At 41.6% G+C, this 14389-nt stretch overlaps 1 protein-coding gene across 1 annotated transcript; it reads right to left on the minus strand.

Moving 5' to 3' along the window:
* Positions 1-2447: 2447 nt before the first annotated feature.
* LOC105750682 (ret finger protein-like 4B) lies at positions 2448-3296 on the minus strand. The gene has a single exon (XM_012550623.1). It carries the CDS (start codon positions 3294-3296, stop codon positions 2448-2450), a length of 849 nt encoding a protein of 282 aa, XP_012406077.1.
* Between the last annotated feature and the right edge of the window lie 11093 nt (positions 3297-14389).

Here is a 14389-nt window from a genome sequence, read left to right on the forward strand (position 1 = left end):
AATAAAAATTTGCTTCCTTTCTTCAAAAAAAAAAAAAGAAGATTATACTAGTTAGTTTGAAATTTTCCCAGCAAAGAATGGGTGTATCTGCTTCCCCTCAGCCTGCCGACATTGAATTTAATTGCTTTTGACTCATTTTTTAATTCACTTTCCAAGGGATCAAGAGCCTCACCATCCCTGACATTTTCTATCTCCCCTGTCCTCTCTATCCAATCCCCCTTGACTCAGTTCTAGGGTTCACACCAACAGAAGGAACAGAATATCCAGTCCCCCTTGATTCAATTTTAGGGTCCACACCAATAGAAGCAGCAGAAAAAAAAAAAAGACAAAAGGAGGATTTTGATTTTTTTTTTTTTCTCTCAACAGTCATTTGCATCTAGCCGAGCAGTTTCTAGGGTGAAGTAAAGGACAGCTAAATCTTTATAGCATCTGTCTTAAAATATTTGGGAGCTTTCATCTCAGATGAGCATGTGCTCCCCACAGGAACTCCTTCTGTGCTGTTCAAGATCTCTGCAACAGGGGACATTTCAAGGTCAGACCGAGGCTGGGGCTTCAAAAACAATCTAAAGTGAGGGCTGAAGCAATCATCCAGTAAATTGGGCTACATACATTTAACGGAATAAATCCAAGAGCACTTCTGATCCCGATAACCAGGGATATGTCTACCTTTGTTCCATTGCTGTTTATCCTTTGTTCACGTCATCAAGGAGGTGACGCCATGCCGTGCAAGTCAGTTGGAGTTGAGGGAGGGAGGGCTTTGCAAAGTCACCTGCCTTATTTCTTTCTCCAGAGCCATGTGCATCCAGTGGCCAGATACAGATCAGGGTCTGGGTTCTAGGAAGCTAGGTGGTACAGGAGCTGGAATGCTAAAAGGAGGCAGGAAGACCCGAGTTCAAATTCTAGCTCTGACAATTCCTACCTGTATGACCTTGGGCTAGAATCATACTTGGTGTTTGGATGGTAGAGAAGGAAAGAAAATGGACCACATGGCTGCCACAGATGCAGGGATTTCCATAGCATATTTGCAATGGGTTCGGAATTTTAGGTGTGCCTTAGTGACTGGTGAAGGAAATTGAAGGTCATCCTTTGGCTCTTCCCAATTCACTGAGTGTACAAAAGAGCTCTGGATTCCAATCCTGCCTCTGACTCTACTATATGTGTCAGATTGAGGCAGTCCATCCCTTCACCTTTCTGGGTCCCAGTCCCCTCTTGTTTAAAATTAGGGTATTAGATCAGTTCTCTTCTAGATCTCAGATCCTCTGACCTCCCCAGGTCTCAGTTTCTTTATGTGTAAAATGGGAGTAGTAAATGAGATGACCCTGAACACCCTTCTAGCCCTAATTCTAAGATATTATGACCCTAAGCATCTGGGACAAAGTAGAGAAAGTTAAAAGCAGATCTCATCCTTAGAAAGTCAAAGGGACTCAAGGAAGAGAATTTGGGTATCCCACTGTGGCCACAATGCTCTAAAAACACCAAATAGCTACTAAATACTCATTAGGAAAAAGGCACCATGTTTGACGATAGTGACATGAAGACACAAATGAAGCAATATCTGCCCTCGATGAGCTTACACTCTACTGGGAACAGTGCCTCTGACATAATGTCAGACAAGTTGAGGGTGGGTAATAAATAAATAATAGACACAACAATAAATAATTTATATATATATTACATAGCATGTAAATAATATACATATGTGATCAACATAAATAATAAATAAATTAGGGTAATCTGCTTATACATTCTCTGGATTATTGGGGGACATATGCTTGCCTATTATTTATTATTTTTTATTATTTATTTGTTTATTTATTATTTAGCTTTTCCTCACTTATAAGTCTCTACAGTATTACTGGCCTCTCTTCATCTGTCTAGAACTGGGTTTCTCATATCCCTTAAATCATCCGAACCTCTTTCCATATCTTTCTTACAAGTAACAACTCTGGAGAAGTATACTTGAAACCAGGTGTTAACTCAGTGGAATTGATAAGCCAATGGCTATCTAGTTTAGAATGTGAGTTCTCTAGTTCAGTATGATTGATTTAATCTTACAACAAGGTGTTAACTCAGTAGAATTAAGATGATGAGAAAGTGGTGAATGGAAGGGACCAGATAAGTTAACTGCTTGGGAGAGAGGGTTTTGCATGGATGAATGTTGAAAACTACCTTTGCATATATTTTGAAGAAATAAAAAAGCTATTATTAAAAAAAATCAATACTCTCATTTTGTTCACCAAAATACAATTTGATCATATAGTTTATTAAATCAACATAGGACCAATGACACATCTGACTTCCCCCTCGTGTGCCTGACTATTTCAAAATAAGACAAATTTCTCCCTGCTCCCAAAGTGAGATAAAAGTACCAAAAAATGATCTTACATTTGGGTCAGGGACTGAGTTCCTTTCTAAAAGAAATGTCCAAGCAATTGTTGTGGTCATGGTTATGCGTGTTCTGGGGATTCTGCAGCCTCAACTGGTACTGGTTCTATGGTCAGAACGTTTTCATTCTTGGAGCTGAGGCCGATGGAAAACATAGGCAAGAGAGGCTCTGAAAAGGAGCTGGTGAATGTATAGATGAGACATCTGTTGTCTACATCATAAAACATTATGTCTCCTGCCTCGTAATCCAAAAAGATCCCCACTTTGTAGAGCTTCCTTGGTATGGGAATGCTCATCCTAGGCATGGTACAGACAATATATGTTTCTTGTCGTAGGCTCAAAAGCCAATGTCCAGTAGAAGGAGACGGTAAAACTTTCTCCTTTCTTTTCACAGAGTTCTGACAAACACCAATATCCCAAGCAGAACTGTTTCCCACTGTCACCTCCCAATAATGTCTCCCAGATTCGAAGCTCTGAGTTGCTAGAACAGCACCGCATAGATTAGATCTCTTCCAAAACAGCTTCTTCCATTTAGCTTTTCTTTTTACCGTTTTCCTATCTGCAGACACAACGATTTCAGGACAGGCAGTTTCAGGATCCAGAAAGATTTCCTCATAGAATTTTCTCCTGATCACATCTCTCAGCTCCCAGTTCCTGGTCATATGAAGTGTGAGCACTTTGAAGGATTGTGCTACTGTCCCCAGCTGTCTATTAGGCCGGGTATTCTTCGTACACTTCTTGTGACACTTGGGACATCGAAATCTGGACTTTGAAGTCTTGATTATAAGTGCATGGATGCATTCTGCACAAAAATTGTGACCACATTCTATAGATGTGGCGCATGTGAAGAAATTTAGGCAGATGGGACACTTCAGCTCTTCCCAAAGGTTTGAAATGTGATAGGAGGCCATAGCTTCTGCTCTTTCTGGTGTCTCTGTTGTCTCTGTTGTCTCTGTTGTCTCTGTTGTCTCTCTGTTGTCTCTCTGTTGTCTCTCTGGTCTCTCTGGTCTCTCTGGTCTTCTCCGTCGTCTGGAGCTCCAAATCTGTCTCCCCTTCCAGATCTCTTAGCTCTTATATACTCTATTATAAGTACATCATTGGAGGTGTCAAGCTTGTACAATAGGTGTCAACTCGTAGAACTAAGTACAAAGTACTTGTAAACTTGTAGAATCATTATCTCAATTCCCCTGAGTTAACACCTTGTTGTAGGATTGAACCAATCATACTGAACTAGAGAACTCACATTCTAAACTAGATAGCCATTGGATTATCAATTCCACTGAGTTAACACCTTGTTTCAAGTATACTTCTCCAGAGTTCTGCCCTTTACAATCACTCATCCCATACAAGACAAAGATTTGCTGAGTATTTCCTATCTCTCCCAGAACCATCACTAATCCCATACAAGACAAAGATTTGCTGAGTATTCTTTGTTTATCACTGGACACAAAAAAATATACAAAGCAATGAGACTGCACTGATAGCTTTGACAAGGGTTGGAGGCAGGAGTCCATTCTGTTTTTCCTTCTTCTTCTTCCTCCTCTAACCAAGAGAGAATCAGGGTGAGACCAGTAGCAAGCATCCCATCTGTTCTGAATGACATTATCCTGCTGGTGCATCTCACCAGAATTCCAGAGGAGGGGGAGTAGAAATTGGGCACAACTTGACATAGTCATATAGCCAATGGCACTTCCAGCCATATGGCACAAGACGGAAGGCAGACACTACTCTTCAGGCTTCTTCTTCCTAGAAGCCTCCAAAGCCAAGTTCAAAGACATCAACAGAGTAGTAAACTGGGAGATAGCATCTAGTTACAGCTCCTGGATCTACAAAAAGGCCAGGAACTGGAAAATATAGGGTAATGCAACTAAGTAAAGAACAGAGTAGTAAACTGGGAGATTGCGTCAACTTTAGGCTTCTGGATCTACAAAAAGGCCAGGAACTGGGAAATGCAGGGCATTGCAAAAAAGTAAATAATTGATGGTTTCAGGAAGGAGAAAACATTAATAACCGAGAGCATCAGGAATAGATCCTTAAGGAAGAAGAAGTACATTGAAAACAGAAGGGATGGCTACTGTAAATATCCAAGGGTGGGTGATGGATGCCAAGTTAGGACATCGGTTTGATTGGAATATAAAATGTGAAAAAAGGAGTAATGTAAAGCAAGGCTGAAAAGATAAGGAAAGGAAGGAAAGGGAGGAAGAGATAAGCATTTATATATCACCTACCATGTGTTAAGTCACTGTGCAAAACACTTTAAAAATATATCATCTCATTTGATCTTCACAATAACCTGGCAAAGCCTCTATTATGTTTATTTTACAGTTGGAGAAAATGGGGCAAACAGAGATTAATGACTTGCACAGGGTCACACATTTTATAAGTGTCAGAGATGAGCTTTGAACTCAAGAAGATGAGTCTTCCTGACTTGGGCACCCTATTCATTTCAGTTGTTCAGTTATTATTTCAGTCGTGGATGACTCTTCATGAACCCATTTGCAGTTTTCTTGGTAAAAATTCCAGAATGGCATGCCATTCCTTCTCCAGTATATCTTATAATGAGGAAACCGAATTCAGTAAGTCATTTGCCCAGGGTCACACAACCAGTAAGTGTCCAAGGCTGGATTTGAACTCAGGAAGGTGAGTCTCTATTGATTGTGCCATCATGCTGCCCAAGGCTCTCTTCTTTGCACCATAATTATATTTTTCTTTATGGCATATTCCAGCATGTTAGATGGACTGCCGGTGACAGGGTTATGGAAGACCATGGACAGGAGTCACACCAGATGGACAGAAATGCACGAGTTGTGATCTGTGTCTTGGAGGGAATACATATATCAGGCAGCTAAGTAATAGGGTGAATATTCACCTTATGTAAATAATAAATAAATGAATGAATAAATAAATGAATAGATAGATAGATAAATAGATAAATGAATAAATATGGTGAATATTCACCCTATGTGAATAGGGTGTTAGGCTTGATGTCTGGAAGACCTGAATTTAAATTCTGACTCAACTACTTCCTAGCTGTCTGACCCTATGTAAGCCTCTCTCAAGCTCGGTTCCCTCATTGATAAAATAAGAATAATAATAACTCGACCCTTACAGGGTAGTTGTGAGGATCAAATGGAATGATACATATAAAGCACTATATTAACACCAGTTATTATTATTGCTTTTGTTCTAGTATCCTAAAACCTAGTGTTCAACAATAAAGCTTATAGGATTTTGAAGGAAAGAGAGGAAAATACTGATGGATCCAAGACTTCTCATATAAAGGACAGTCACTTATCTCCAAACACCTTCAGTAGAACTGCATTCATAAGCTCCATTGCCATTTTCTATCCTAAATATTCCCAGCTTGAAAGTTCCTCCCAAGTTGGCTCCTTTTCCCAGCATCCTTATTTCTGCTGTTGGTAACCAGGTCTTAGGAGTCACTGTTGACTCATCCCTGCCATTATCCTCCTCATTATTATTATCATTATTTCTGAGCTCATCATGTTCCCTGATTCATGGCAATATAATACCATTCATTGGGAGAGTGCCAATTTGGAAGATCATCTCTGTTCTCCGAAGGGAGCTGCTCAGGATGGTTGGAAGTCCTCCATGGTTTCCTAAGCACATTTTCTTCCCTCCGTCCAATTTTGGGCTCATCTTCAGTTCTTGTTCAGAGTCCAAAGTCCAGAGACTGACGCCCTCTGGACTGCCCAACCAGCTGAATGTCAGTCATGGAAATGCTGTTCCTTTGATTTCAACAAATATTTTAGTGACTAATCCGGGCAAGGCTGGTACACAGCTCCTCTGTTAGTTTATAAGCTCCTTGAAGGCAGGCAATGTCTCAGTTCCATTTCTGTTTACATTTAAAGGACTTAACCCAGAGCCTAGCATATAGTAAGTGTTAAATAAATATTAATTATTATTATCTAGTGATACAAAGATAAAAAAAGAGTTTTCTGTCAATAGATTTGGGATTAATTGATCACATGTTTTTTAGTATATTTGCACATGTTCTTTATTAGATTGTAAGCACCTTGAGGACAAGAACCAGCCATTTTTCTAGCTTTGTATCCAGGCTATTCCAATATACTCCACTCCACAAACATTAATTAATCACCTACTTTGTTCCAGGATACAAAAACAAAAAGAGATGTTGCCCTCAAGGAGCTCACATTTTACTGACATACAACATATACAGGAGGGGGTATAACCGAAGACAGGGAATGGTGGGGCAAAGGGGAGTTTCAACCAAAGATCCCTAGGAATATTTGAGGAGGGAGGAATCACTCTGAGGTGGTGGTGATGGCAGCTGGTGATGGCAATGAGTGGTAGATGGTGGTGAAAGTGGTGTATGATGGCGGGGGAAAAGCGAAATCTTCATGGAAGAGTTGTCACCCGAGGGAGGCGACCAGGAAGGAAGAATTGGTTGGGAAAATCACTGTAAGTGCCCAAAGGTGGGCATGGCAATATGGATCTAACTATGGTTCCAGAATCACCAAGGCAGTTTCAAAACCAGGGAAATGTAGGTTCAAGTCTTGCCTCGAACACATTCTAGTTATTTGACCCTGGGTAAGTAATTTCCCTGTGGGTCTTCACCTATAGAATGAGATAAGTTGCTCTCTAAAAACCCTTTCTTGGTCTAAATCCAGAGGAACCTGTGAAAACCTAGACTTTCTGTTTAAGTCAAGAAGCTTTTGCTATTGCCCCACTCAGAATCGGCAGCAAGAAATGAATATAAACCCCTGGCATCTTTCCCGGCTCAGCCTCCCAGCCACCCACCTGGCACCTGCTTTTCTAGGAGACAGCAAAAGCCCAGGGTGAAGTTCTCTGCATTCTAGCTCTAGCTTACCTTCACACCCTTAGTTTACAGCAAATGGGATAATTCACCATTCCATCAGTATTTTCCTACCTTGGTAACTTTGCTCAGACTATTTCTCCCCAATGTACAGAAAACCCTCCCTACCACCTGCCTACAGCTGCTGAAATCCTTTAAGACCCCTATTAATGCACCACTTCCTCCAGGAAGTCTTCCTTGAGACTCATGCCAGAAATAGTCTTTCTTTCCTTGGTCTTCACATAGTATTTTTTTTTCTTTTTTGTTTTTTTGTTTTTAATTTTTTTTCTTTTTTCACAAGATATTGATTTTCCCATCCCCAGGTATGGCTAGAGAAATGGATTTGAAATTAGACTCCACAATAACAGTCAAGGTGACTTAATAAATGGTGCAAAACTTAAAAAACCAAAACAAAACTGAGTTCCAATCTAGCCTCAGACATTAAAGTTGTAAGATCCTGGGCAAGGCATCTGCCCCTGTTTGCCTCAGTTTCTGTAAAATGATCTGGAGAAGGACATGACAAGCCACTCCAGTATCTTCCTTAAAAAACCCCAAATGGGGTCATGAAGTGTTGGACATGACTGAAGAGCAAACTTCCTGACCTTATGGCCTGTGCTCTGTCCACTGCCCCACACTGCCTTAGTTTGTAGTTTCTCTTAACTATGTTTCTTCTTTTCTCAGGTGACTTGTCCCCCTGTGTAGATATAACTATTAATTAATTAATTGATCAATTAATTATATTAAAAAAATGAATGTGTCGATATAATAAAACACAGGTAAAGGCCTGGTTCCCCATGTTGGGAAAAACTTCTGAACAGCTTGAGTTGTTCAAAACTGAAGCCCAGGGAGTGAGGTTTGCAAGGTCACATAGGTAATAAGTAGCACAAGGCCTGCCTGAGAGGTAGTGAGTTCCCCCTCATTGCAGGTATTCAGTTAGACAGAAGAACGGATAAAGAGGGAATTTTTGCTCAGGTGCAAGCGGGACTACTTCAATGACCTCTGTGGGATTCCCTGAAACCCTGAGATTCTCTGGTACTTGAATAAAAGTCATCCCAGCAGGAATCTTGGGATATTCTCCTAAGGACGGAGATATGAAGCCCTGGACACCCCAAATGACTTAATTATACTACCTATGTGTAAGTCAGCAATGGTTGGAGGCTTTGTTGATGATGGATGAGGAGAAGAATGATCGGATTTAACTTCTCACCTATTTACATCTTGCCTCTCCAAGACCATGGATACAGAATCCTTGACCTAAGGGGTTCTCAGTGTGAGTCTGCTCTTAACCTTTTATTAGACCATCCATCCCCTTCTTGGAAGTCATGAGACCCAGGGGCCCTTGCTCAGAATCATGGTTTTAGATGCAGAAAAGAAAATATGTGGGACCACAAAGGAAAGCAGTTATACTGAAATATAGTTAGCAAAATATGGTTTTTTTTGTTGTTTTTCCCTGAGGCAATTGGGATTAAGTGACTTGCTCAGGCTCACACAGCTAGGAGGTGTTAAGTGTCTGAGGCCAGATTTGAACTCAAGTCTTCCTGACTTCAGGGCTGGTGCTCTATCCACTGTACCACCTAGCTGCCCCTAAAATATGTTTTAAAACAAGTTTAAGAACCCCAGATTAAAAATCCCTGCTAAACTGGGCACTCATGCATCCGTTTAACAAATATTAATTTATCCAGGGCCATCTCCAATTGTCTAGATCTATACCTGGCCACTGGACCCAGATGGCTCTGGAAGGGAAAATGAGGCAGGTGACTTTGCCACTGAAATCCAATTCATGTCATGGCATCCCTTCCCTGGTGTCAGGATGTTGAGAAGGAAGGACAAACAACAATTCATCAAGCATTATTAAGCATTAAACCTAGTGGTTGGGGCACTGGTGCGAGATTGGGCATCCTGGAGATTTACTGATATCTTCTCAATCACTTTGGGCAAAAATATCCTTTGTGGATTTCTCTTCCTTCCCCATAATTGTTTAATATCTATGTCTCTGAGATTTCTCAAAAATATATTCCTTATTGCTTTCAAAATGGAAAGAAGGAACAGTTTCATAACACAGTGTTGGGTCTGAAGTTCATCTTCCTGAGTTCAAATCCAGCCTTGGACACTTATCGTGTGACCCTGGGTGAGTCAATTAACCCTGTTTACCTCAGTTTCCTCAACTGTAAAATGAACTGGAGAGGGAAATGGCAAATCACTCCAGTATCTTTGCCAAGAAAACCTCAAATGGGATAATAAAAAATCAGCTGAAAAACTAGGGGGAAAAACCTGAAAAAATGACTGAACAACAGGAGTTAAGAGAGGGATATGACTCCAAGGCAGAATTATAACTCTTGGATTCTATGATCAAGGACACTAGAAGGGGAGATGCCCCTGGGTGAGATATCCCAACACAACTCAAAGGTTCTAGGCTGCTAAAGGCCTGGTAACTGTTGGCAAAGAAGAAGGAAGAGGAGGAGGGAAGAGAGCAAGAGAAGAAAGACCCCAGCCTCTGGAAACTCTGAGGAAGCAAAGAAGGAAGGAAGCAAGAATTTATTTAAATTTTTTGCATGAGGCAAGGTCTCAATGGCCTCACCCTGGGAACAGCCCAACACACAAAGGCACATTTTACAGATGAGGAAACTGAGTCCCAGGGAGGTGATGTTGCCTGTTCAAAGTCACACAAGGTCAGTGGCAAAGTTGGCATTTGAACTCAGATCTCCCAGATGTCATTAAAGCGCTCTTGCCCCAGCATGCTGGGAGATCAGTGCAGAATGAGGAGGTCAGCAGCAGTTTTCAGTCTGGAAGAAGCTTCAGGCAGGAATGAGTCAGTACCACCAACATGGAGGCAGGGAAGACTGAGTCAGTCATCCGGGTGTTTCCCAAGGACACTCAGGAGGGCTCCCCTCTTGCCAGGGCTCCCCCATGCTCCTCTCCTAAAGGGACCCCCGTCAGAGGCATCCCGGCACAGAACACCCACTGCCTGACTGACTCAGCCGGTTTTATCTCTGGCAGCCCCAAGCCAGCCAAACTTGCAGATAAATCCTCGGGGATCTTTCAGCTTCAGATTCTGACCTGCATCAGCCACGTCATGGAGAGGTTCCAGGCCTTCTTAGCCTGGGGTCAAAGACGGTGCTAGAGCGATGGGTGGCCAGGGCGGAGTTAGGGAGAACTCCAAGGGGAGACTACCGCCTGTTCCCCGTTCCCTTAGCCCCTTGGGGCTACGTCCCCACCTCTGGGGAATCCCATTCCCTCTCTCTTTAGGTCCTTTCCCCTTCTCTAGCAGGCACCTCTGCTTCCAGTGGCTGCTTTTGTGGTGGCAAAGAACCAGAAACCGAGGGGCTGCCCATGAGTTAGGGGATGGCTAAACAAGTCATGGGATATAGATGGGATGCATCTGGATTGTGCACCAAGAAATATGAAAGAGATGGCTTCAGAGAAACCTGAGAAGATTTGAATGAACTGAGAGCAAAGGAAAATGAGCAGAATCAGGAGAACCATTCATATAATTTTTTTTTCCCCCCCTGAGGAAACTGGGATTAAATGACTTGCCCAGGGTCACACATTCAGGATGTGTTAAATGTCTAAGACTAGATTTGAACTCAGGTCCTCCTGACTTCAGGGCTGATGCTCTATCTACTGCATCACCTAGCTGCCCCAGCATTTAAAATTTTAAAAATAAAATTACACTAATCCTTCACAGGATTTTTGAAAAGATCATATAAGAAGAGGCAGCTAGATGGTGCAGTTGATAAAGTGCCGGGAAGACCTGAGTTCAAATATGGCACTTAATACTTCTTAGTTGTATGACCGTGGGCAAGTCACTTAACCCAATTGCCTCAGCTAAACCAAAACAACAACAACAACAAAAAAAAACATACAAATGTGATTTATTCTCAGTTAGAAAAAGGATTAAAAGAAATAACCCCCCCCTTAAATACAAATTGTCTTTTAACAACTATTCTAAACAGTGTAAACTCTTAATAAATGCTTTTTCATTCATTCACAAACTCTTTCATAGAATCACAAAATTTGAAATAATAAGAGGCCTTAGATGTAATCTTATTGTCCCTCCTATTGAAAGGCAAGAGTCCCCTCTCCAACATTCTGGACCAGTTGGCCCCCATCTTAATACCTTCCATCATAAAAAAACAAAAAAAAACCAAAAACTGACTTAGGACTCAGCCTGTTTCATTGTTGATAGCTCTGAATATTGAGAGTTCCACTTTATGTTTGAACCAGTACCTTCCATTTCTGCATCTTTCAGGCAGAATCTCATTATTCCATCCAGAAGACCAGGCAGTCCTTCCTGTGCTCCCAGATAGCGCATCCTCCCTTCCAAGCTCCCATCCCAGACTCCGGCCCCATAGAACGTGCTTTCCAGACCTTCCCCATCTTGGTCACCTCCCCTTGAACAGATTTCTGCTTGTCAACATCCCCCTGAAATGTGGTCCCTAGAACTAAGCCCGACGCTCCAGAACGGAAGGGCTGACGCAAGCAGGGTCAGCAGTCAGGAGAGTGTCCAGCATGGACGCAGCCCAGAGGTGGATGCTGTCTATAAGAAAACTCCCTCGTTTGACTTAAGACCTCTAGCTTTTGAGTCCAGACTAACCCAGGATTTCACCTGAACCTCAACTGCTGCAGCTCCAAGCTGATGCTCACACTTTGCATTTTGGATGGAAACAGGTGAATTAGACACGCCTATATTTGGAAAATTAAAAAGCTTTAATTAAAAATAAAAGAATATTCTGGCCGAGAAGCATCCCAGACACGAACCAACCTTTCCCGTCCAATCTGTCTCGTTCTCATCCCTGCCATGGCTGTGCTTCTAAATAATTCTTCACTCCTCTTTTCCCTCAGCCACAAGATGCCCCGGGCTCTCTTCCCAGTCCTAGTCCGAACTTCCTGGACCTCATCTTCAGGGCTCTGCAGGGAATCAGGTGTAATTATGTTTTTAATATCTCCCGGTTACTTGTTGAGCCCTAATTGCTCTTAATTGCTCCCAGTGAAGGACATCTCAGCCATCTGTTCTATTTCTCTCATCGAGACTGTAAAATTTCCTTTATAAACGGACCAACCTCATGTAGATGGCTGGGGAGTTAGTGACTTCATACCTTTAGCTTCCCCCCCATCCCTACTGAAGAATGGGTCCCCCATTTTTAAAGTGGTCAGACCCATTTTCTTTGGAATTAAAAAAAAACTCAAACTATTAAACTATATATATATGTATATATTATGATACAGTTAGGTGATACGGTGGATAAAACACGGGGTAAAGACCTGAGTTCAAATCCAGATTTTGATACTTACTAGCTGTGTGACTCTGGCCAAGTCACTCAACCTGTTTGCCTCAGTTTCCTCATCTGTAAAATGGGGATAATCATAGCACCTCCCTCCCAGAGTTGTTGAGAGCATCAAATGAGACGTTTATAAAGAGCTTAGCTGTTAGAATTAGAATCACCTATAGCTATTAAAGCACCATCTTCTCTCGGGGAAGAAGTCTTGGAGATCTCAGGAAGCCATTTGGCCTATTTTCACTTCTTCTACGTGAGATAGCATGATGGGAAGCACATTATTTTTAGGTCAAGAATAACCCAGAGTTCCCCTAGTGTATTTGCTAGGGATGAAAAGTCTCTTTTCATCGGTGGAGAGAACAATAACTCACAGGCACAGAGTTGAGGAATCATTCTTTCCTGCAATGAGGAGCCTTATGCAAATGACCAGGTTTGAACCCCAGGTTACATTGGGAAAATTCTGGACTTGATTTAGGTGTAGGATTTCCATGTGCGTGTGTGTGTGTGTGTAGACAAAGAAATATTTTTATTTCAATTTATATAGAGACAGAGATTTAGATATACATATATGTGTATATATAAATATAAAGATATAGCCATCTTAGAACCTCAAAAGGCTCTAAAATCTTCAAAAACCTCAGTATCACACCTGTCAGATGGGCTAGAATGACAGGGAAAGATAACGCGGAACATTGGAGGGAATGTGGGGAAAAAAGGGACACTGATCCATTGTTGGTGGAGTTGTGAACAAATCCAACCATTCTGGAGAGCAATCTGGAGTTATGCCCCAAAAGTTATCAAACTGTGCATACCCTTTGATCCAGCAGTGTTTCTACTGGGCTTATACCCCAAAGAGATACTAAAGAAGGGAAAGGGACCTGTATGTGCCAACATGTTTGTGGCAGCCCTCTTTGTAGTGGCTAGAAGCTGGAAAATGAATGGATGCCCATCAATTGGAGAATGGTTGGGCAAACTGTGGTATATGAATGTTATGGAATATTATTGTTCTGTAAGAAATGACCAGCAGGATGATTTCAGAAAGGCCTGGAGAGACTTACACGAACTGATGCTGAGTGAAATGAGCAGAACCAGGAAATCATTATATACGTCAACAACGATACTGTATGAAGATGTAATTTGATGGAAGTGGATTTCTTCAACAAAGAGACCTAATTCAGTTTCAGTTGATCAAAGATGGACAGAAGCAGCTACACCCAAAGAAAGAACACTGGGAAATGAATGTAAACTGGTTGCATTTTTGTTTTTCTTCCTGGGTTATTTATACCTTCTAAATCCAATTCTCCCTGAGCAACAAGAGAACTGTTCAGTTCTGCACACATATATTGTATCCAAGATCTACTGTAATCTATTTAACATGTATAGGACTGCTTGCCATCTTGGGGGAGGGGGTGGAGGGTGGGAGGGAAAAATCGGAACAGAAGTGAGTGCAAGGGATAATGTTGTAAAAAAATTACCCTGGCAGGGGTTCTGTCAATAAAAAGCTACTTAAATAAAAAAAAAATTAAAAGAAACCCCTCAGTATCTTCTATGTAATGAGAATAGCTTTTGAAATAAGTAGACCTGGGTTCAAGCTCCTTTGGTGTACCTTAGATCCAGTCACTTAACTCCTATGGACTTCAGTTTTCTCATCTGAAAACGACTGAGTTAGACTCTAAAATCCTTTGCAGCTGCAATCAATAAGCATTTATTATTCGCTCAAAGTTCCAGGCATTGGGGACTTTAAAGAAAGAAAACAGGGTCTGCTCTCAATGAGCTTATAGTCTATTGGGAGAAATAGTCCGGTAGGTTGAGGATCTCACTTGTGGATCTAACAGTGCTTTGATTCTGTTTATAGCCAGGAGCCATGGGGACCTGCCCATTGACTCATGCACAC

This window comes from Sarcophilus harrisii, chromosome 5 (assembly GCF_902635505.1).
Source record: "Sarcophilus harrisii chromosome 5, mSarHar1.11, whole genome shotgun sequence".
NCBI lineage: Eukaryota > Metazoa > Chordata > Mammalia > Dasyuromorphia > Dasyuridae > Sarcophilus > Sarcophilus harrisii.

Bases quoted from the DNA above. Each gene is read 5' to 3' on its own strand.
- LOC105750682 (XM_012550623.1), bottom strand. From the start codon at position 3,296: ATGGCCTCCTATCACATTTCAAACCTTTGGGAAGAGCTGAAGTGTCCC.